The following is a 23,876-nucleotide window of genomic DNA, read 5'->3' on the forward strand; positions in this document are numbered from 1 at the left end:
GTCCCACTCTCATTCTGTTTTTGCGGTGGGCAGAGGACAAATGGAGCAGCTGGTGCAGGAGCGAGACAAGGCAAGGCAGGACCTGGACAGAGCCGAGAAGAGGAACCTGGAGTTTGTGAAAGAGATGGACGACTGCCACTCCACACTGGAGCAGCTCACGGAGAAGAAAATCAAGTAAGGTTGGAGGGACCCAGCAGCAAGCAGCTCAGTGGCTGCCTGAGCAGTGGCTCCTCACTCGGAAGCTGCTGCAGGCCCAGCTGGGGTGGGGGCCAGGGCATGCGCAGGCAGAAGTGAGGTTCCCATTCCACCTGCTCTGGGGGTAGGGGAAGATCTGGAAGGGGCGCATTTAACAGGCAGCCTGACACTCTGGAGTTGGAGCGTTGTGCCTGCAGCAGCTGTATATGGCCGTGGGACACAGGGGATACCATTTCCTGCTGTTAGGGTTTGTCCTACATGGGCCACGTGTGCTAGGGAGCTGGAGGAGGTGCTTGCAGCCCGAGGCCGTCCTGCATGGGACAGATCCCATTGTTCAGGTATGCACGTGTGTTAGGGAGCTGGAGGAGCAGCATGAATGCCAGAGACCGGCCACCACACTGTCTGGCACCTGCCCCCTGAAGTTTGGGCAGTCTGTTATGCTAGTGGCCAAGAAAGCCAGAGAAGAGGCTTCTGGCAACTTTGTTCTGGGCTCACAATCACCTCTGTGCTTTATTAACCAGAGGAAATACTGGAAGCAGATTTACAAAGAGCAAGGGAGCATCAGAGAGCAATCTTCCATCCACTGGCTCACTCCCCAAATAGCCACCTTGGCTACACGTGGACCAGGCTCAAGCCTGGAGCCAGAAACTCCATCCAGGTCTTCCACTGGATGGCAAGGGCCCAGGCGCTTAGAGCATCTTCCACTATTTTTCCAGGCATGTTAGCACAAGGCTAGATCAGAAGGGGAACATCCAGGATGCATGCAAGCCTCCAGTGGAGTGCCAGCAATGGCTTAACCTACTGCAGCACAATGCCAGCCCAAGCTGCTTGCCCTCTCGAAACTTCTGCTCCTCCAGGTGTTCTGTGGAAGCAGTAGTTATGTATGCCCACTTAGACGCACAGGCAGCTTGTGTGGGCATCACTGCAGACATATAGCATGCGGGCACCCACACAGAATGACTGTCACTGTCAGCAAAACAAAGTTCCCCACCAGGCTGCAGGTGCGCAGGTTAAGACATTTTGTTGGCGTTCACGCTCCAGGTTGTTGTGTGTGTGTGAGCTCATGGGGAAGAGATGAGCATGCCGGACGAGCCCTCTGGTGGATGTAGGCGGTAGGCCAGGATCTTGCAGCATCTACAGTGCTGTCCCTGGCTAAACCAGGGGCTTATCCAGAGGACTCATCTTCCTCCACAGGCATCCTGAGCCTTCACCAGGCCCCTGAGTGCCACTGCTGGAAGGGCCATTGCTGAGTCCCAGGGGCACCACTGTTATTTTGGGATTCTGTGTGTACTGATGCCGTCATCTCACTGTGATTCAAGTCAGCCGTTTCACTCCCATTTCTCAGTAGAAGAAACAGGTTCAAAGCAATTGACTAAGAAGCAGCCACACCCACATGGAGAAAGGTGTGTGACACTGGGGCCAGCTCAGTGAGAGAGAGGTGACTGCAGCCACACAGAGACAGGGTGTGTGACACTGGGGCCAGCTCAGTGAGAGGAGACTGCAGCCACACGGAGACAGAATCCTGACTCAGTAAGAGGTGACCACAGCCACGTGGCGACAGGGTTGTCACATAAGCCTCACATCAGTCTCTTGGTCTGTTCTATTCCTAATGCTGCTTATTTGGGGCTGTAGAAAATGAGGCCTTTGGTAAAAGGACCTGGTTACTTTGCTGCAGCAGGTAAAAAGGCTAACCCAGCGTTAAGTCCTCTGCCAGCTCCAGGGCCCAGCAACCCCTTCTCATGGCCCACACACTCGTTTTCCATAGATCTGCACTGAGCTTGAGGCCTGCTGCCTTACCTTAGGTGTTGCCATGGAAGGTATGCCCTGAGCCAACTGGGGCCTCCATCTCTGTTTCCATCTCTTGGGCCTCCTTTGCTCTGGGTATCTGGGAAAGTCCACCCACAGCAGGTTGAGATCTACCAGCACCTGTGCTGTGGAGTGTGTGTCTCTGTGTGTGTGTGTGTGCGCGCGCACACGAGCCTTTGGGAGTGCAACGTGGTGCTGTGTGGATGTGTGAGAATCTGAGTGTGCGTGCACAGGTATGTGTGACAATGTGGGTCTGAGCGACTGTAGGTGATGGCAGGGTGGGGGGCTGAGGGTGAGCATGAATGTGGGTGTATGAGACTGAGTGTGGATAAGCGTGAATAAACATGAGCATGAACGTAGCTGCGTGCGGGTCAGTGGGAGAGGTGTGAGTTTGTGAATGTGATTGGTTGAGTGCTGGTGTGTGTGGACGGGTGAGTGTGAGGCTGAAGGATGTGTATTTGGGTGATTAAATGGTTGTGAGTGCAGGTCAGTGGGAGGGGTGTGGGTTTGAACATGAGGTGGTCGAGCAAGAGAGTGAGTGGACGCGGGCAAATGAATGTGTATGCGGGTATGGTGTGAGGGTGTGCACTGAGTATTGGTGTGAGCATGGGTGACTGTGAGGGTGGGTGGGTGTAGCTGCAGGAGCACGCATGCGTGAGTGTGGGAGTGTATGAGTGTGGGAGTGTTTGAGTGTGAGGGAAGGAGAATGAAGCTGAGTATAGGTGTGATTAAGCATGGATGTGAGCGTGAGCACAGGTGAGCGTTTGTGAGTCAGCACTGAGTGTGTGCAAGTGCAAATGGGTGAGTGTGAGATGCGCTGTGATGTGTTCCAGGCACCTGGAGCAGGGGTACCTGGAGAGGCTGAACCTCCTGCGGTCAGAGGTGGAGATGGAGCGTGAACTGCTCTGGGAACAGGCCCACAAGCAGAAGGCCACGCTGGAGCAAGACGTGGCCCGCCTGCTGGCGGAAGAGGCCCGCCTGCGCCAGAAGCTGAACCTGGCCCTGAAGGTAGGCAGGGAAGGCCGGGCAGCCTTCCTCCCACGCCCACGTGTTCAGTCTTCTAGGAGGCCCTCGGCACCTGCCGCTCCTAAGCTGTGAAGCACCCGTGTTGGCTGTAGCAGGGAGCCGTCATCCCCGTGGCCAAGACTGAAGCCCCTGGCTTTGGAAGGAGCTGTGAGGCTATGTCCTCTACTTCTTACTCCCACCTCCTTGTTCTCTCAGACTTATTTATTTGAGAGAGACAGAGAGAGGGGGACTCTTCCCTCCCATGGGCCACTGCCCGTATGTCATAGGTACGACAGCTGGGGTGGGCCAGGCTGAGGCCAGGAACTCCATCTCCGTCTCCCGTGCGGGTGGCAGGGGCCTAGCACTAGGGCCATCCTCTGTTCCCTCCCAGGTGTGTTAGCAGGAGGCTGCCGCGGAAGCAGAGACAGGGCTGGGTCCCAGGGACTCTGAGAAGTGACCATTTAATGTGCTGTGTCTCAACGCTGCCCCCTTGCATCCACACTCTACTCCGGGTTAGGGGGCCTGAGGACTACAGCCAGCAGGACTGTACCTCCAGAGACCAGGAACACCTGGGGGTTGGCTCACTGGTGCCCAGGTGGGGTCTGTGAGTGTCCCCTGCCCTGCACCCAGCCTGCCCTTGACTCCCTTAGATTGTCTGGGCTGCAGGGATAGTTGGGTGTGAGCATGGCGCAGGTGCACCCGTCTGTGTTCCCCACTGTTGCTCTGTCTGCCATCCTCACCCTTTGTTGATCTGGAGCCCTATGCACACGCTCCCTGCCTCCAGGGAGAAGGCCTGGTGTGCCTGGGGCTGCCTCACCCACTGCATTGTCAATGCAGCCGTGAGACCCTGCTTGGCACAGGGCCCAGGTCCACATGAGTCTCCTTCCTCTCCCAGGGGCCCCTGAACACCCCTGAGCTGCAGGGGTGCAGCTCAGTGCAGTCTCATGGCTTCGGAACCCTGGGAGACACAGGCTACAGGGGGTCAACAACCATGGGAGGTGTGACAGGGTGGGGCCCCAGGCTGTCCCCTGGCACATCCACGCCACAGGCCCAGCAGCCTGCCTTCAGGGCTCTCCTCCCCGAGTGCATATAAACTGGCTGCTGTAAGGGTACATGACAGTAGGTGACACCAGGACCTGTCACTCTGCTCCTCACCCCAATCTGTAACACTCCTGCAGGAGAACAGCCGATTGCAGAAAGAGATTGTGGAAGTGGTGGTGAAGCTTTCGGATTCCGAGAAGGAGGCCCTGAAGCTGCAAAGTGACCTGGAGCTGGTGCTGAGGGAAAAGGCAGGTCCTGTCACGGGTCCACGGTCTCCAGGGAGAGGCCCTCTGCGTGGCTAATGTGGGGGCGGGGGACAGCTGACCTAGCGACGTGGCCTTGGGTGTGCTCCACTGCACAGCCATGTCAATGCCACCACCAGTTCACACCTAGAAGTTCCAGCAGACCATGCTGGAGAAGGAGGGGAAGGGACTGTGCGGGGGAGGAGGGACCAAGTGGTTGGACGCAGCTAGAGACCTGCCGTGTCCTCAGGGTCTGGGACCAGAGGAGCTGTTCTACCAGGCTCATGGCCTGTCCCCTGTCTCCCAGCTGGAGCCACAGAGCATGGAGCTGCTGGTCCAGGAGGAGCGCTTCGCAGCCGTCCTAAAGGAGTGTGAGCTCAAATGTCGGGTAAGTTACCAGTGCGGCGCCACAGAATAAACCCATGTCCCCCAGCATCTCCAGACTGGGGCCCTTGCTCTGTCATTGGTGCCTAGCCCCCCGCACACACCTCCGTCCTGCAGCAGGGGTGGAATAGATCCACCGAGATGGGGCAGGCCCTTTGTGTTGTCGGGGTCTGGCCTGTGTGCTCACAGGCAGGCTTTGTTCCTCTTGCCTCCTGGGTGGGCTAAGCATTCAGGTGGTCCACTAAGGATGGTCGGAGGCCATCCTAGGCAGAGCTGTGGCTGTGCTGGGTTCTGCAGAGGCATTGTTGAGATTTTTTTTTTAAAGATTTATTTTATTTTCATTACAAAGTCAGATATACAGAGAGGAGGAGAGACAGAGAGGAAGATCTTCCATCTGATGATTCACTCCCCAAGTGAGCACAACAGCCAGTGCTGCGCCGATCCGAAGCTGGGAACTAGGAACCTGTTTTTAGATTTCCCACATGGGTACAAGGTTCCAAAGCATTGGGCCATCCTCAACTGCTTTCCCAGGCCACAAGCAGGGAGCTGCATGGGAAGTGGAGCAGCTTGGATTAGAACCGGCGCCCATATGGGATCCCAGCGTGTTCAAGGCGAAGACTTTTAGCCGCTAGGCCACGCTGCCAGGCCCCGCTGAGATTTCAGTGTGGAAAAATGAAGAAGGCAGTGTGGAGCCAGGCTGGCTGCTCGAGGCACCACTAAGTTCCTACACTCCTCACTTGTCCCTGGGTCTGTATGAGACAGCTTCTGGTTAGGACTTAACTTGTGAAAGGCATGGATAACCTTGCTACCCATCATGGTCCTCCACCCTTTGCCCACCTGCCCCTCCCTTCCTTGGCATGAGGGCTACAGCAGCAACACTGGATACAGCCGTGTCTGACATCGGAATGGTGAAGCATTTCGAGACCATTTTCATTGGAGCCGTGGGACACACACACACTAGTGATGTGTAAAACATTGCCAGGCTTAATATTCTTTTTTTTTAAAGATTTATTTTTATTATTTTTTTATTGGAAAGGCAGATATACAGAGAGGAGAGACAGAGAGGAAGATCTTCTGTCTGATGATTCACTCCCCAAGTGAGCGCAACGGCCGATGCTATGCTGATCCGAAGCCAGGAGCCTCTTCTGGGTCTCCCACGCGGGTGCAGGGTCCCAAAGCTTTGGGCCGTCCTCGACTGCTTTCCCAGGCCACAGGCAGGGAGCTGGAAGGGAAGCGGGGCTGCCAGGATTAGAACTGGCGCCCATATGGGATCCCGGGCGTGCAAGGTGAGGACCTTAACCACTGCGCCACCGCGCCGGGCCCAGGCTTAATATTCTTGGCAAGATTTGGCCAATAAGACCATCCCTGGCTGGCTGCCTGTCCTGGTGACACGCCACCATCACTTTCTGTTTTTACTTTGGTTGAATGGTTTCATATTCTCTGGCCCAGCAAGGTGCCCCAGGCTCACCTTACGCTTGGCTCCCAGTTGTCCTGGCACCTGCCATTTCTGCCACGTGTGTTGGTTCCCTGTCCCAAGCGGGAGGAAATGGGTGCTCTGCCTGCTTACTGCTCCCAGGGGACAGTTAGGGGCCTGGTCACTGCTCTCCCACCTGAAGGCTTGGCTCCTGAGCACAGAGGCGATAAGCCCAACCCTCCCCGCCGGGCATACCATGTGTCTCCAAGTGGTCTCTCAGGGCTCCGTTATGCTGAGTACCTTCCAGCTGTGCTATCATTTCAGCTTTGGCATCTCCTCTCAGCGGTCAGGCTCCGATTTCTTGGGGCATAGATCCACCTTAGGGGTCAGTCCTCCATGTCCTTGATGGGAAGCCCTATGTTGCGTGTTCCCCCTGCCCTTCCACGCCAACCCAAAGAGGGGCAGGCTACTGCCCATCTTCCGGGCAGTTCCTTAGCCCCTTCTTGCTGAGTTTTATCAGCCTGGCATTTCCCCAAGCAAGCCTGCCCGTCCAGCCTTCCTGCTGTCAGAATGCCTTCCTGGGCTACTGCTGAAATCCCCCTTCCAGCCCGGCTTCCGGAGCATGCTTCCCCCTGCGCCAGAAGGCACAAGAGCCATGCTGGGTTCCGAAGCCTCAGCCCTTCTTCCGGCTGCCACTGTGCAGGGGGCTCAAAAACTCCATGGGAGCTGCTCCTCATGGATTGTGAAGCTTTTTTGCATGAAAATCAACTTTTATTCTGTTTTTCCATGAACTCTTTGAAGTCCACTTAGTAGCATCCCACAGTTGCCTGTGGCACCCTCACCCCTTGCACCCAATGACGCGCAGTGCAGGTGCCCACAGGTGCCCAGGATGGCACAGGCCACTCTGTCATAAGCCCCCACCTCCCTGCACATCCTGTTTCCAGCACCACTGAGTTAGGGGATTTCTGTGTGTTCTCAGCACCCATTCAGGGCAGCACAGAGACCCTGAAGGGTCAGGATGCTGGGCACAATGGTGCTGCAGACGGTGCCACCTGCACTGGCACTGCCAGGAACAGGTCAATGTGAATCACACACATACCTTTAAGTTTTCTAGTTAACACATTCAAAGATGCCAGAACAAAAATTGCTGATGTTCGATCTAGGGATGTGTTTTATTTTATTCCAATATTTGCAAAGTGTTATCATTTCAACACATAAACAAGCAGCTGGGGAGCTTTGGGTCCCTGTCTTACAGGAAGTTCTTAATCTGGCGTGTCTTGTGTGCATGTAGCACATTGAACAGAAACCAATGCACATCAGGAGCTCAGCAGGGCAGAGCCAGTGCTGAGTGTGATGGTCAGGGCCAGTTAGCAAACAGAAGGACCCCATTGTGAGTCCTGTCCTGTTCCCCAGGGCTGTAGGCTGTTCCTCAGCCAGGTCCTGCTCCTCTTGGGGCTCCCAATCCTGCTGCAGCCCCTGCATCCACCCTTCCTAACTCACTCATCCCCGCTCTGTGGCATTGGATCTGCAGCACGTGCATCCGCCGGGGCAGGAAATGACTCGAGTCTTGGCACGCTCAGTGGAAAGAAGCCAAGGGCACGCAGCCTCACGCATGCTGCAGCATCATTACACTCTTTCTTTCTTTCTTTCTTTCTTTCTTTCTTTCTTTCTTTCTTTCTTTCTTTCTTTCTTTCTTTCTTTCTTTTCCTTTTCTTTCTTTTCCTTTTCTTTCTTTCTTCCTTCCTTCCTTCCTCTCAAGATTTATTTTTATTAGAAAGGCAGAGTTACAGAGAAAGGGAGAGAGAGAGAGATCTTTCACCCACTAGCTCATTGCCTCAGATGGCTGCAGCAGCCAGGGCTGGACCAAGCTAAAGCCAGGAGCTTCATCTGGGTCTGCTATGTGTCCTACGACCTGGGTCTCTGCTGCTGCTTTCCCCGGTGCGTTAGCAGGGAGCTAGAGCAGATGGACAGCAACCGAAGGACTGGATTAATACAGGGGACAGTGGGAAGGGAAGAGAAGGAGAGAAAGGGGCAAAGATCTAGACCTGCAAAACTATAAAACAAAATAAAGAGAAAACAAATATTTATGTATATATATATTTTTTTAATTTTATTTGAGGTTCCCCCCAAAAATCCCACCCCCTGACAGATTTTCCCCACGTTGCTACAATAGTATAGTCCTTCATAAGGAGTCATAATTCCATCAGTCTCTTATTTAAGTGTGCCCCGACATTGCTGGTACAGATAATGTCAGACAGTCTGGCATTCCATTGTCTATACATTTCAAAGTTTCATTGGGAATCCATCTTTTGTTTGGAAGCAGGGATGCATGTTGCATTGCACCCCCACATCTGGATATGGTAGACCCCAGTACTCCATCACTATACATTTCCATAAATGAGAAGCCATATATTTGTAAGTGCAGCAACCAGGACTCCAAGCAGTGCCCTTATGGAATGCTGGCGTTGCAGATGGCGGCTTAATGGATTAACTGCAATGCTGGCCTCCACAATGCCCTGCGTTTTCTGCAACTCTCCTTAATGTTTTTAATGCCTATCCCCTATATCCAGTAATGGGATATGACGCAGGACATGGCAAGTCAAGAAATGACCCATTTTTATTAGCTCACCACATAGCTGGGGACTGCTCGCAGTGTTGCCCACAGTGGGTGCCCTCCTGGGCTCCCCTTGTCCTCACTGGGACACTCCTGCCTACTCCACAGGACCTTCAGGACCGTAATGACGAGCTGCAGGCTGAGCTGGAAGGCCTGCGGGCACGGCTGCCCGAGAGTCAGCACAGCCCTGCCCAGGGCCCTGGCGGACACCGACGGCAGCTCCCTGGTCGTGGCCCAGCAGGTACGGGCTGGCACTGGGAAAGGATGGGTGTGAGCCTCAGCGGGGGCAGTCCTGAGGCCTGCCTGGGGCCCAGAGGCTGGAGGATCTTACTGATAGGGTAGAGGTGCTGACCTGGGCACTAGCACTTCAAGGGAGGACCGTGTCCTACCCCCGTCCCGTCCACAGGGGTGTTTCCAAGGAAGATCCAGCAGCCTGACCAGACACAGGGATGGTCACCTGACCAGACACAGGAGTAGGCACCTGACCAGGCACAGGGGCAGTCACCTGACCAGGCATAGGGGCGGTCACCTGACCAGACACAGGGGCGGTCACCTGTCCAGGCACAGGGGCAGTCACCTGACCAGACACAGGGGTGGTCGCCTGGAGAGCCAGGAAGAAAGAGAACCAAAGGCGGGCCCACGCCACGCCCCACAAGAAGGGGGCTGGCCTGCCTGCATGTAGGGAGCAGGGTGTCAGTCTCCCATGCCGTTACCCGTGGGGTTGGGACCAGCTCAGATGCCCAGTGGCCATAGGTTGCCTGCTGAAGTGCTCTCAGATCCTTCTAGAAACCAGAACACATCCTGAATGTCACAGCCAGCCCTTTTGGGGGCCCCACATGCTGGGTGCTGCCGTGCCTGGCATGGGGTGGTGCTGGGGGCTGCATGCTCTCTGCTCACTGCCACAGCCACATGAGAGGTCCTTGGCTCTGAGCCCTCTCCTGCAGGGACAGCCCTTGGGGCCCCAATAGAAATCCTTACAGAGAAACCAGAGGGCATTTCTGCATGTGTCACTAACTTCCTGGGAGCCTGAGAGCAGCCCCACCCCGCCTGCTGGTTCCTATGCTGGAATCAGGTAGCTCCTAAGTCCCACAGGCCCACTGGCCAGGAGACTTGCTAGAACCACTGGGAAGGACCAGGCATTGTCTTGATTGGGTCCCATGCCAGGGAGGCCACAAACATAGAGAATTACATCTTTTTGTGTGTTAAAGACCACTTGTGTAGCTAAAGCTGCGTACTGTACACCAACTGTGAGAAAGTCCATCTTAGTTCAGTTTTTGATGGTGTTGCTTAGTTGGGCAAGGAGGCCACAAGATGTTGGGGTGCAGCCAGCCTGTGGGTCACTTTGAAATCCCCAGAGAAATGTTGTGTGTGGCCAGGCATGTGGTCCAGCCACAGGGAAGGGTTGGGGTGGGAGGTAGATTCCCTTGAAGCAGGGCCCGGCCTGCAGGGCAGACCTGGTCAAGGAACCAGCAGCCAGAATACATGAAGAGGACAGCAGCTGTGGGCAGGCAGCCCTGAGGGTCACCCTCCAACAGGCACTTCCTCTCGCAGCCCTGTGCCTCCCTGCCGGCTCACCACAAAGGTCAGCTTGGCCCCGGAGAAGGAGGGTCTGCTACAGAAGGGGGGTGGTTGGGACAGGCGGTGTTGGTGGGTGGGGTGATGTGGACTGAGCTATAGCCTCCGCTGCTGGGCACCTGCCCGTTTTCCCAGACCCAGTGGCAACTCCTGGTTGTCACGGTGACAAGCTGCTCTCCTTGCTGATCCCGACATCCCAGCCTGGGAAACAAATGGGAGGAGATCATGGGATTGGAGCATGCGTCCTCTTCCCTCTCCTGGCTGCAGAACTGCACAGATGGAGCTTCCTGGCTCCCCTGAGCATGTGCACCTGGGAGTCACCTGCACCTGGGGCAAGCTGGGTAGGGTTCAGGTACATTTGGGGTGCTATGGGCCTGCAGAGTTAGGGTTCAGGTTTGGGTACAGTTAGGGTGCTGTGGGCCTGCAGGGTTAGGGTTTGGGTACATTTGGGGTGCTGTGGGCCTGCAAGGTTAGGGTTCAGGCACATTTGGGGTGCTATGGGCCTGCAGGGTTAGGGTTCAGGTTTGGGTACAGTTAGGATGCTGTGGGCCTGCAGGGTTAGGGTTCGGGTTCAGGTACATTTAGGGTGCTATGGGCCTGCAGGGTTAGGGTTTGGGTACATTTAGGGTGCTGTGGGCCTGCAGGGTTAGGGTTCAGGTACATTTAGGGTGCTGTGGGCCTGCAGGGTTCGGGTTTGGGTACAGTTAGGGTGCTGTGGGCCTACAGGGTTAGGGTTCGGGTTTGGGTACATTTGGGGTGCTGTGCGCCTGCAGGCCTCGTGCCAGTGAGTTACCTTGCAAGGCAGGTACAGTTGTCTGGTGGGTCACTTCTCTTTCCTTTCTGTTCTCAGCAACTTCTAGACATGCTTCTGGAGTTCTGCCTCATTTGTAGGGTTGTAATGCTGACAGAAGGGAAGGCTCAAATACACAGGGGTCCTGAGACCAAGACCTCACCATCAGCTTGTTCACTGCCTGGAAGTCTGTTTCTGGCCAGCTATCTGCCCTCCTGTTTGTGAAAACTGCCACCCCCATGGTGTGGTAAAGGCATTACCTGGCAGCTGGCTCTTAGGGAATGAAAGACCTCGAACCTTCTGGGGAATTGCCTCATTGTCTGAGTCATCTGTGTTCTGCCCAGGTCTTGAGGCACTGATATCTAGGGAACATGGAGTAACCCCCACAGCCAGCAGAGCACTCAGCCTGCGTCGTGCTGTGTTGGCCAGGCGGTGAGAGGACCATGGGGTGGGACCTGTGCTGCCCAGCGTCAGGCTGGGAAGGGGCAATGCGCCTGGGAGGTCGTGCTGTGTTGTTCGGGCAGTGAGAGGACCGAGGGGTGGGACCTGTGCTGCCCAGCCTCAGGCTGGGAAGGGCCCCTGCAGCACCGTGGCTGAGACGTACAGCAGCAGTGTGCTTCCGTCTGCAGGCATCCTGTTTGTGGGTGAGTCCACTCCGATGAGTATAGAAACAGAGATCATGATGGAGCAGGTGAAGGAGCACTACCAAGACCTCAGCATCCAGCTGGAGACCAAGGTGACAGGCTGAGGGCCCCGCAGCTCCACCTGTGTTCCCCACCCTGTGTCCATCCCACCTCTGCCACACACTGAGCCTGCGGGGACTGGTGTTTGATGTCTGTCACGGCCTTCTCGGAAGGGGATGGCACAAGGGTGTGACTAATGATGGGGCGGGAGAGATGCTGCTCTCCAAGTGTGACTTGGGCACACGCTCAGGGCTGGGCATCCTGGGCAGTACTCTGCCCGCTGGCCAGGGGGAGTCATCACCAGCTTTGCTCTGAGCCAGAGGGACTTGGCATTTGCCCTCGTAGGAACTCCGCGGTTTCATGGCCAGGCTGCCCCGGCTGATCCCGTACTCTGTAGCCTCTGGTGGCTGGTAAGGGCTGCTGTCCACAGCCTGCACGTGTCCTGTTCTGAGTGACAGTGGGGTGGGAGCATCTCTTGCCCTGTGCCGCTTTGTTGGGCTCCCTGGGTGGGACAACCAGAAGGTTGCAGAAGAGCCTTACCTGCCTGTGCCCACGTAGTATTCCTTCTGTCAGGGACTGTGGCATACTGAGCGCCACCCGCTGGGCTTGCAAACGCCCTGCTTCCCTAGTTCTCCGTAGTTGTCATGCTGTCTGCCTTCCGGTCTACATCTGAACATACATCCCAGGGGCCACGTGACACCTTGGTCACGCCAGACCGTCATGGTGCTTTGTTCACAACTCTGGCCCCTGTTTAGCCATCACATCTGTCAGCTCTGCTTGTATTTTAGCTGTGTTGTGCTTTTAGGTCCCTCTGATTAGCGTTACTTCTGATTCTCATTTTAGGTCAACTACTATGAGAGGGAAGTGGAGACCATGAAGAGGAACTTCGAGAAGGAGAGGAAAGAGGTGGAGCTGGCGCACCAGCAGGAGATCAGCGTGTTGGAGGAGCAGAGGGCCGACCTGGAGGCGCTGCAGGCCAAGGCGCAGGAGGTCATCCAGGGCCTGCAGGAGCAGCTGCGGGACGTGGCCCGCACCCCTGAGCCCACACAGGCGGGGCTGGGGCAGTGCTGCGCCCAGGCGCTCTCGGGCCTGGCCCTGCGCCTGGAGGAGGAGCTGCGCCTGAGGCACCAGGACCAGCTGCAACAGATGAGGTCTGAGCTTCTTGCCAAGAAATCAGGCTTGGGTGATGTCCCCGAGGTTGCAGGATCTACTGACAGGGTGGTTTCTGTCTGGGCAGATGGATGGGTATGGAAATTATAGCTCATTGTATAGGCATTTCTGCTTTAAATTTAAATTCATCGTTAAATACAGTGTGACCCATGAAGCAGTTCGCAGCCAGGATTTTTTTTTTTTTAAGATTCATTTATTTATTTGAAAGGATTACAGAGAGAAAGAGATTCCATCCATGGTTCAGTTCCCGCATGGGCTGGGCCAGGCTGAGAGCAGTTTCAGAAGAGGACAAGCCCCTCCCGGGCCCTGCAGAGCTTCCTGTGTCTCCCTTGGCCACGCTCCGCAGAGGACACACCTGCAAGGCAGGCGACGTGGCAGCCTTACTCCCCTCCCTGGAAACAGAGAGCCAGGGAAAGCCCCAGGGCTTGGGCTGTGAGAAGAGGGACCATTCCCCTCTCCTGACCCCCAGCCCAGGTCATCAGTGTCACTGGTGTGGACCCTAAAAGGTCACTGTTAAACCATATGGTTGTCCTATTTTCTCTTCAACCCCAGGGCACGCAATAAGGGGCTAAACCCCACCAGACAGGACAGGGACCTGCATGTCCGGGTTCATGTGGATGCCCAGCCACTTATTCACTCCCCAAGAGACCACCCCGGGGCCTAAAGCATTGGCTTTTTGCTGAATCCACCTGGGCTCGCAGTCACCCCTCTGCACGGAGGAGCATTCCCTCCAGCCCCGTCCCTCCTAACCTGGCCACAGCAGCCAGCACCTGAGCTTGGGGCTCCTGCCCAGCCCTGACTTGACTCTCCGGGGCCACCCCCCCCAGCAGCATCCAGGGTTTTTAAGAGCAGTTGGGGCTGTGGGTGAGCCCACCGTCTCATCCTGAGGCTCTCTGCAGTGACGGGCGTGCCCTGTGTCTGGCTCCGTTCTGCCAGCCAACCTCCACTGTCGAGCACCTTGAATGTGGCCAGTGCAACTCTAGGTCTGGATTTTAACTCTTGGCAATTGTAAATCCCTTACATTGATGCAGTCGCCTAGGGCAAGTGGCTTGCTAGGGTGCCTTGTGTTTATAGGAACCCTGGAGGTAGGTCCCCAGCTGGACTCTCAGAAGGTTCGCAGAGTGTAGATGAAGCTCTGGAAGGAACAAGTGGAGTGGGATGAAAACAAGGCAGCCAGGGTTAAGGGGAGAACCAGGGAGGCTTGCACCCCGAGAGGAAGGGTCTGAGGCTCCAAGCTGGCAGAGCCTGTGATGGGTGCCTCCTTTTTCCTCAGGAAGGAGGCAGAGCTGGAGCTGAACCAGAAGCTGTCGTGGCTAGAGGCGGAGCATGCTGCGCACTGTGAGAACCTGGCCCTGCAGCAGCAGCGTGAGAGGGCGCAGCTGCTGCAGGCGCACGAGCTGCAGGTGCAAGCCCTGACGATGCAGCTGGAGCTGCAGAGGGAGCAGCAGGAAGGCAGGGAGCAGGAGATCCGCACGCGCTGCCACAAGCAGCAGCTGAAGCTGCAGGAGGTGACGAGCGAAGAGCAGGCGCAGATCTGCAAGGCATTTGCCCTCGAAAAGGAGAAGTTGGAGCTCACCTACAGGCAGCAAGTGCAACAGCTCACCCACGAGGTGGAGGCACTACAGGCCCTGCTGCAGGGGAGGCTGTCGGCAGCAGGGGAAGAACAGGAGGGCACACCTAGCCCTGCAGCCCTGTGTCTGGGCAGTGTGGAGCGGCCGCCTGCTCAGCCAGAACTGGGCGCTGATGGAGAGACAGAGGAGCCCGCAGGAGAAGGACCTGGCCACTCTTGCTGTGTGGATTCTGTGCACAGTCCAGCTGCAGCCCCCGTCCTGGCATCCAGAGGGCCCTCAGAGAGCACTGACCACAATGAAAACCAAGATGGGCTGCTCAATGCCAAGGAAGGGGCTTCTGTTCCCTCGGATGGGACATCATGTGGGATGGACAAGGGAGGCAAGCTGGAGGGCCCAGTGCCCCCTGACAGTGCCCCAGAGAGCCTGAGTGGGCTTGCTGGCGTGGAGCCACCCTCCCCGGGAGCAGAGGGCAACGACTTAGCAGATTCATCCCGGATGACGGAGCCGCGGCTGAGCTCAGCAGCCTTGGGGACGGGTCAGGCCGAGAGGATGAGAACCGCTTTGGATGAGACAGCCCCAAGAGGGTGTCCCGGACAGACCAGGGACAGTGACAGGGCCCTGGACCCTGCACGCCAGCCTCCCAAGGGGGCAACCCCAAGGGAGCCATCCGCCTCCCACACTGGGCTCCCAGACAGACAGGAACGGCTTGCCATCCTGGGACAGACAGAGGCCGAAGGCACGCCAGACAGAGAGAAGAGTGACGTGCAAGCCAAACTTGTGCAGCTGGAAGGCATCGTCTGTGCGCTTGAGGCAGCAGTGGCTTCTAGAGATGCTGAAAGGTTGGTTTTCCACCCACACTGAGCAATCTGACATGAAACCGCCGGCTTGGATCGGTCACCAGCCTGAGTCCTGTTCTACTGGCAGGGCTGTATGGGCACCATGAGCCCAACCCTGCTGTGGCCTCCCAGTCCCTGGGTGCCCAGCTCGGCAGGCACTGGTGTCTGGGAACAAGGGCTTGACATTTAAAGCCATCACCTTCACCCTGGGTACCTACGGAATCCCCCCGCCTCCTCTGGCTGGGTTTGAGAAAGGTGGGCTTAAAGGGCTGGAGCCCAGCGCTGTCATGGTCAGACAGGCCCCTCTCCTGGTGTAGGAGGAGGTTGGCAATAGGAGCAGACATGTTTGGAAGGGGCCTCCATGCTGCCCGGCTCTGGGTAGGCACCACTGAGTGGGCTGGCGCGGGAGGAGCTGCTGAGTGCCCCTGGGGAAGCATGTCCCTTGGGTAGGAGCTCAAGGAGTTCCTTCTGGGCCAGCTGTTGAGAGCACCTGAAGGAGTCTCCCAGGCTCAGCATCTGGATCCCTGTCTCTCCCCTCTCCCCACCAGCCAGGGATCCAGCCCCGGTTCCAGTGCCTGCTAGTGGTACCTTAGCCGGGATTCACAGCCAGTCCTCTGGATTCTTGGCACCACCATGTGTGCAGCCCCGTACAGGCCCTGGGTCAGCCTCACAGGATCTCGAGGGCCATGATGAGGGTTTTGACCTTGGTCATGACAGGAGAGCCCAGAGAGTGGCTGTGAAGAATCCAGGCCTCCCAGCGAGAGGACATCATGGTTCCCAGTGCACACGCTGCTGCTGGCATGCTGAGTCCTTGGGGACCATGCCTCATTAGGACACTTTACTGCCAAGTGTGGTGTTTGTAGGGACAGTGTCACCTCCTTCTGCAACCCGGGGAAGCTGACTAACACGTGCGCCTCCCCAGCTGCTTTCATGGTTTCCTGTGGGCCATTGCCCTCCTGATGCAGCCGGGGGTAGGCTGTGCGTTTGTGAGCACACCTGTGCGTATCTGTTGAGCTGGAAGACAGTCCCCACGTTCCTGCTGTGGGCCGGCAGTCACATCTTCTAACTGAAGTATCATATGCAGGGTAGAACACTGATCGCCATAGCCACTTGTGTGACTCGGTACCATGAGCGTCCACAGCGCTGTGCAGAGACCACCATCTGCTGGCCTGGTCTTTTCGTCATCCTGAGTGGAAAGTACCCCTTAAACATGATCAGGGTTGTTGTTCTGTGGGTTCCCTTCCCTTGTGGTGTCTTTGAATCTGCTATTGGGAAGAGCTGCTTTTTCTTGGACCATCTGGTCAGCCTCCACAGGAGCCTGACCTGCTTCTGGCTTTCCTTGTGTGTCTGCTGAATCACCCTGTATCTTGCTGAGTCAGGGTAGGACCGAGTCCTGGGAGTTTAGAGTCTGCCCATGTCAAGAAATCAAGGTGCTCACCCTCCAGGATCAGGAGCCAGCGGGAGACTGTCGGCGAGCTCCGTGCACTGATCCCGCGTCCTTCTCAACCCACACCCGAGCAGGCTCAGCTTCCCCCCTTGCCTACCTTCTTTTGTGTTCCTTCTTTTGACCCTAGCTGTTAGCAGATGGAGCTGGAGTGAATTTCTTCAAGTTTGTTTGTCTGAAAAATGTCTTGGGACTTATTTATCTAAAAGGCAGTGTGAGAGAGAGACAGAGATCCCCAAATGGCCACCACATCCAAGCCTGGGTCAGGTCCAAGCCAGGAGCTACCTGCTCTGTCCTGGTCTCCCACAAGCGTAGCGGGGTCCCCAAGTCACCATGGCATCACCTGCTGCCTTCCCAGGCACATTAGCAGAGAACAGAATCAGAGGTGGAGCAGCTGGAGCCGGAATCGGTGTTCCCACGCGGGATGCCGAGGTGCAGGTGCGAGTTTAACCTGCTGCGCCATAGTGCTGGCCCCTCTTTCGTTCTGTTGAATTTATGCTTAGAGGGTTGCGAATATAAGGAAAATGAACACATGGCATGGATTACAGCACATGAGTGGAGCACTCCAAGGAGAAGCCATGCCGTGGTCTCACGGCTTTGCCTGGTTTGTGCTGTCTGTGGGGCAGACCTTTGTCTGGGCTCCCTGATGCCAGCGATTGTTGCCTGGCTTCGCTTGAAGCTGGGTGACTGTACCATGGGTTGTTCCCTCTGCTGTTGACGCTGTTGGGTAGTTGCAGCTTCTGGCTGTGTGACTGCACCATGGGTTGTTCCCTCCGCTGTTGACGGCGTTGGGTAGTTGCAGCTCCCGGCTGTGTGACTGTACCGTGGGTTGTTCCCTCTGCTGTTGACGGCGTTGGGCAGTTGTAGCTCCCGGCTGGCAGGTAGAGTGCTGTGACAGAAGCTCTTGGAGAGCCACATGCTAAGCAATGCTCCTGTCGACCACAGCCCATCACGCCATCGCCATCTCAGCTTCAGCTGCCACTAGGACAGAGTGGTCCCACAGCCAAGTGGCACTTTGTGTCCAGGCTGCTCTACTTCTGATCTAGCTTCCTGCAAATGTATCCTGGGAGGCTCAAGTGCCCAGTCATGGTTGGTACCTGGATGCAGTCCCTGGCTCCAGCCTGATCTAACATCAACTGTACGGCATTCAAGAAGTCTGTCCCTCTTTCTCTCTCTCTCCTCACTCCATATTCTGGCTTTCAAGGAGATTAAAAGCATTAAACTTCTAAAAATTTCTTGGAGCCAGCACTGTGGCAACTTAGGCTACTGCCCGCAGTGTTGGTACCCCATGGGCACTGATTAGTCTTGCCTGCTCCACTTCCTGGCCAGCTCCCTGCCACCCAGGAAAGCAGTGGAAGATGGCCCAAGTACTTGGGGCCTTGCATCTGCTAGAAACTGGATGAAGCTCCTGACTTCTGGCTACTCGTTGGTCTGCCCTAGCCACTGTAGCCATTTAAGGAGTGAACCGGTAGATGGAAGAGTTCTCTCTCTCTCTCACCTTCACTTTCTATAACCCTGCATTTGACATAGGTAATCTTTGAAAAGCGTTATCACCGGGCCACTTTTTCTGTGTAGCACTATAGTCCTGAATGACCCTTTTGGGAAGCATAGAGAATTCCCTGACTGTCAGAGCTGCGAGGTTTCCAGTTGGCGACAGGGTGAGCGAGTTGTACATCAGTTGACAATCAGTGGTGCTTGGAGTGCCGCTGCGAGCAGACATGGCACCCCAGGGCTCATGCCCTGTCCCGCAGGAGGGGAAGTCCCCTCACAGGAGATGTGCCCCTGGCCTCGAGGGTCTCCACACATAGACCAGGGTATCCCACGTGCTTCTCTCGGGGTTGACCGTAGGGGGAGGAGCAGGGCTCACAGCTAGTCTCTGAACTATTGTGCAAGAGCTTGTCTGCAGGGGGCAGTGTGTTTCTCGCACACAGTCCTCGGCTAGAACTGGGGCACGCACCTGGTCAGGGAGCGGTGGGCCCCAAGTGAAGGACTCCAGGGTGCCCAGGGCACCAGTGCATTGCTGATGGCCTAGACCAAGGTCTGTCTGCCGCAGCCTGACTGCACATGCAGAGTGTGTGAGTCCTGTGTCCTCCGAGAGCAGGGGCTGCTCAGTTCCAGCACTTCCTGCCAGAGAGCCTGGACCCCTGACTGCACGTGGTGGGCACTTCCTCCAGGGCCCACCCCTCTCTTTTCTGCTTTTTTCCCCACACAGAATCGAGTTTCAGAGGCTGTCTGAAGAAAACGTGTTATTGAGGAAGGAGCTGGGAAGGGTTCGGCAGGAGCTCGAAGCTGCCGAGAACGCAAGTGGCGTGTACAGGTGGGCAGCCTGCTGCCAGGAGAGTGAGCTGGGAGTGGCTGGCACAGGGCAGCCGGGACATGCACAGAGCTGCTGGGGCTGCCACAGAGCAGTGGGCCTGGCACAGGGCAGCCGGGGCATGCGCAGAGCTGCTGGGGCTGGCACAGAGCAGTGGGCCTGGCACAGAGCAGCCGCGGCAGGTACAGAGCTACCAGGGCCGGCTCGCCACTCAGCCTGCCCTCAGGAGAGTGAGCCTGGGAGGGGCAGGCGCAGAGCAGCCTGCACCATGGAGTCTGGTTTGGGTGAGGCCTGTGGCCACCTGAACAGGCCAGGGAAGCCAGCGAATGCACCCCAAGAACCACATCAGCTGCGTTTCTCTGTGTGGATAGGTGCCGGCTTATTTATCAGTGACCCAGAGCCGGAAGGGGGCTGTGGGGGTGCATCCATCAGGCAGTGAGGGAGGACATGTACCGCAGGAGCTGGTCCTCCTGCCACCACCGTGGCCACCTCCAGGACCGCACATCAGGATGCCCGTTGCTGGAGACAGGGTCTTCATTGGTCCAGTGTTCCTGGAGCCCCGTCGGCATGCCCTACAACTGCATGTCAGCAGTCCCAAATCCTGTGAGTTTAATTACTCTCGGCTCAGGTCTGCCGCCGGGACCCCTGAGATCACCGACCTCAGCAGGTGTGAACCGCGTGTCTGTGCCGACACGGGCGTGGCACCATGACCATCTGCAAACGTGGCCAGAGTCGCAGTCCCAACTCTGCATTTTGGAGATGGGGATGGGCTCGCCCTCGTCACGGCCATCAGAGCTGTGACCAAGAGAAGACCGGTGTCTGAAGGGTACTCACCTGTCGTGTGCTTCTTCAACAGGAAGGAAATAGGAGTTCTGAAGAGAGACAAGGAGAAGGCCTGCGCTGCAGTGGAGGAGCTGAGCAAACAGGTCAGGTACTGGTGCATGGCAGAAGGCTCGTGTGTGTGTGTGTGTGTGTGTGTGTGTGTGTGCGCGCACCTGAGGATACATGATCACTGCCTGACTCAGTGACTGCACAGTCATGCGCGAGCACTGTTGCCCAGGACACATGCATGTGTGAGTGCACAGGATGCATATGCCTGGCGTGTGCACACATGTTTGTGCATGTGTTGTGTCATCCGTGTACCTGAGTGTCATGGCACGTGTGTGGCCTGCATGCAGACGTCTAATGTGGTCCATGGGTACGCTATGGCGTCATGCGTGCGTACACACATCTGAGCCCACGAGCAGAGCGGAGCATGGGGAAGGTGCTGCTGATTCTGTCACATTCTGCTCTTACAACTGAGTTATAACCATTTCCATCCGATCGTATTTACTGAAGACACATACAAGAGAATCAACTTAGTTGATCCCCAAAGTGAAAGAGAAATGTCATTTCCGTCATGTAGTCTAGGCTGTTCTCAGAGGTGACAACGATGCAGATCAATATAGAGAACGAGTTTTAGTTGTTGCAGTATAAAGTGATGACCATGAGAGGGGTCACTGCCAGCCGTCACGTGATGGAAACACACAGACCACGTGATGAGTATGAGAGGGGCCACAGCCAGCCGTCACGTGATGGAAACACACAGACCACGTGATGACCATGAGAGGGGTCACTGCCAGCCATCATGTCATAAACACACAGACTCATGTCAGATGAACCCAGGTCACAACCATTTCAGGGTTCCCTTATTAAGCTCACAAAACCACCATGCTAAGACTGCTGAGAGCACACCCTAAAAACACCCCAAGAGCTGCCTATCTCCCAAATCCCAGCTCACAGAAATAAAACAAGCTAGCAAGAATGTGACTTCCCCGCCCCATATTCCTGTATTCAGTGTCGGCAGACAAGTGTGAGGGGCACTCTCCTTCCTTTAGACTGATTTTATGTGTTCACCTATCGGAAAGGCAAAGTTACAGAGAGAGGAGAGAGATCTTCCGTCTACTGGCTCACTCCCTGAATGGCTGCCATGGCCCCAGCTGGGGCAGGCCAAAGCCAGGAGCGTCTGGATCTCCCCATGGGTGCAGAAGCCCAAACACCACTGCTTTCCCAGGCCGTTAGCAGGGAGCTGGATCAGAAGCAGAGCAGCTGGGACTCAAGCAAGCACCCGTGCGGGATCCTGACACCACAGGTTGAGCAACACTTTACCTGAAGACTTCCTTTTCTTGTATCTGGAAAGTTTGTGTGTCAAGTTTAGATCATTTTCTCCCCTAATTGGCTTAGAGTCTAGAGGAAGTGACTGGGTGAGGGTTAATGGTGGCCATGGCCTTGACCACTTCTTGCTGGTCACAACCCTGGGCAGTGCAGCAGTCCCAGGGTTGCAGGCAGCCATCCCCACTGTCGGGTGGCAAACACTGCCAGCTACAGACATCCACACGTGTCTGTGACTTTGCCCAGAGGCCTGGGAACTGCTTTCAGCTTAGAAACTTTTCTATTTTCATATCTGTATCTTTACCTGTTTTGTTCCAGGGTCAGAAATATGAGGATGAACTCTCCCAGCTCCACAACAGGGTCCTGCAGCTGGAGGAGGGTGCTTCTGGCCACCACACCTGGAGGGACAAGAACCACGTCACTGTCACATTGCTGACTCGAGGGCTGGAGGAGGCAGGGGAGCGCGAGGGGCAGCAGGTGCGGATCCAGGCAGTGCCATTCACACTCCAAGGGCATGGCAGGGGAGAGGCACAGCTCAAAGCCTGGGCTGAGGTGCTGGAAGGGAGCAGCCCTGGATGGGCCACGAGGAAGTGTGAAGCTGGCCTGGGGAGTGGGCAGGCTTCAGCAGCAAGTCCCAGGGGCTGGAAAGATAGCCATTGCTGCCCACAAGGCAGGAGGCCCAGAATGTCTGTGGGCCTCTTGGGGATTTTAATCCAAGAAGTTGTGGCGACAGCAGCTGGGGTCGCCCTGTGGCATTTCTGCTCAACAACCAAGTGATGTTGGAATGAGCTGGGCATGGCCCATGAAGACCCAGCTTTTCCAGTAGTTTACTGCAAGGAAGAAGGCCCAGGCTGAGACCAGGAGCAGAGCGAGGCTGACGCCCTCTGCCTGGCGTTCAGATGTCGTCTTAGGACTAGTATGTGTGCAGGAACAAGGGCCAGGGGAGCCTCCAGCCACGAGAACCCTGCGGAATTTAAACTGTGTCATTAAAAAAAGTTTCTGTCACTGTCTGAGGTTTCCACATTGGACATGTATCAGATGGCTTAGGGATGTCTTGTGTTTCTGGAACAGGGTGAACAGATCCAAAAACTTGAGGTTGAACTTGAACGCATGAATCAGGAGTGTCAGCACCATCGGAGACTGTCACCATCGGAGCTGGAAGAAAGTCAGCCACAGGTGGGTGTGCACGCTGGCTGCAGGCCTTGAGCCCAGGCCTGGCCGGATAGAGTTGGAGGGACGGGCACCCTGGCCTGACGGCACTGCCAGTCACTGAGCCGATCAGATGACACTTCCCTGCCATGTGAGAGCTCGAGTTCCTCGCCAGTGCAGGGGGAACAGCTGAGCAGAGAACCCCCAGGAGTTACAGGGTGGCCTCTGAGGGAGGAAGTGGGTACCAGCACGAGGGTGGCACAATGCCTGTACTCTGCCTCACACCCACACAGCTGCTGGCTATGCAGGGTCAGGGCTGGGTAACCAAGCACCTCACAGCCCTGGACACCAGACACACACAGGGCAAGGCGGAGCAGGGACTCAACTGGGAAGCTGGTGCCTCCCCAGGAGCGGGTGCTGATGGAGCATGAGGAGAGCATCCAGGTTACAGTGGACGAGCCCCAAGGACCCCATGCAGGTCTGCCGTGGTGTGTACAGGCCTGGCCTGGGTCGCTGGCTGGCCTGGATCGCCGGCTGGCTGACCCTGGGTCACTGGCTGGCTGGTCACTTGCTGAGTCTCTGCCTGTGAGGTCACTGACCTGAGGCTGGGCCCCACCCTGGCTTGCCGAGGCTGCAGAGGAGTTGGCCTGGATGGCAGACCCTGCAGCTTCGGACATGTCGGGGGGTGCTCCCTGTGAGAGGTGCTTGCCCAGCAGCACCTCTGGGGTCAGGGACTGAAAGGAATGTTGGAAAAGTGTCCCTTGCCTACAACTTCCCCCAGCCACTTTCCATTTTGAGGGCGGTGCTCGCTCAAGCACTGGTGGCTTCTGAGGGCAGCATTTGCCACAGCGTAAGGTGCCGCTGTCTCCTGCTGAGTCTCTGGGTTCAAGTCCCGGCTGCACTCCTGATTCCAGCCTTCTCTAATGCACAGCCTGGAAGGCAGCAGGTGGTGGCTCAGCAGGTGGTCCTTGCCCCTCTATGGGAGACCCACCTGGAGCGCTGGGCTCCCAGTTTCTCCCTAGCCCTGACTGTTGCAGGCATTTGAGGGGTGAACTGGTAGATGAAAAAATTCCATCTGTAGCTTGATTTCAAATAAAATGAAAATAGTTTAGTTTCTTAAAGTATTTTTAGATGCTTATTTTCATCTTTTTAAAAGGCAGAAAGAGAGATCTACCTGCTAGTTCACTCCTAAAATGTCTACAGTTATCAGGATTGGGCCAGTCCAAAACCAGGAGCTAAGAATCCATCCAGTGGGCCTGATGCGGTGGTCTAGCGGCTGAAGTCCTTACCTTGAACGCTCCCCGATCTCATGGGCGCCGGTTCTAATCCCGGGAGCCCTGCTTCCCATCCAGCTCCCTGCTTGTGGTCTGAGAAAGCAGTCAAGGACGGCCCAAAGCCTTGGGACCCTGCACCCGTGTGGGAGACCTGGAGGAAGTTCCTGGCTCCTGACTTCAGATCGGCTCAGCACTGGCCGTTGGGGTCACTTGGGGAG

At 56.3% G+C, this 23,876-nt stretch overlaps 1 protein-coding gene across 1 annotated transcript in view; it reads left to right on the top strand.

Moving 5' to 3' along the window:
- NINL (ninein like) overlaps positions 1-23,876 on the top strand; it is a 49,759-nt gene that overhangs the window by 22,730 nt on the left and 3,153 nt on the right. The window contains exons 10-20 of the mRNA XM_040981028.1: positions 34-174; positions 2,835-3,009; positions 4,185-4,295; positions 4,597-4,677; positions 8,810-8,942; positions 11,696-11,802; positions 12,593-12,900; positions 18,983-19,087; positions 19,941-20,010; positions 21,554-21,712; positions 22,307-22,411. Coding sequence (XP_040836962.1) covers positions 34-174; positions 2,835-3,009; positions 4,185-4,295; positions 4,597-4,677; positions 8,810-8,942; positions 11,696-11,802; positions 12,593-12,900; positions 18,983-19,087; positions 19,941-20,010; positions 21,554-21,712; positions 22,307-22,411 — 1,495 coding nt within the window. The remainder of the gene's footprint in view (positions 1-33; positions 175-2,834; positions 3,010-4,184; positions 4,296-4,596; positions 4,678-8,809; positions 8,943-11,695; positions 11,803-12,592; positions 12,901-18,982; positions 19,088-19,940; positions 20,011-21,553; positions 21,713-22,306; positions 22,412-23,876) is intronic.

The sequence above is a fragment of the Ochotona curzoniae genome, unplaced genomic scaffold (genome assembly GCF_017591425.1).
Source record: "Ochotona curzoniae isolate NIBS_2020 unplaced genomic scaffold, NIBS_Ocur_1.0 contig_3520, whole genome shotgun sequence".
NCBI lineage: Eukaryota > Metazoa > Chordata > Mammalia > Lagomorpha > Ochotonidae > Ochotona > Ochotona curzoniae.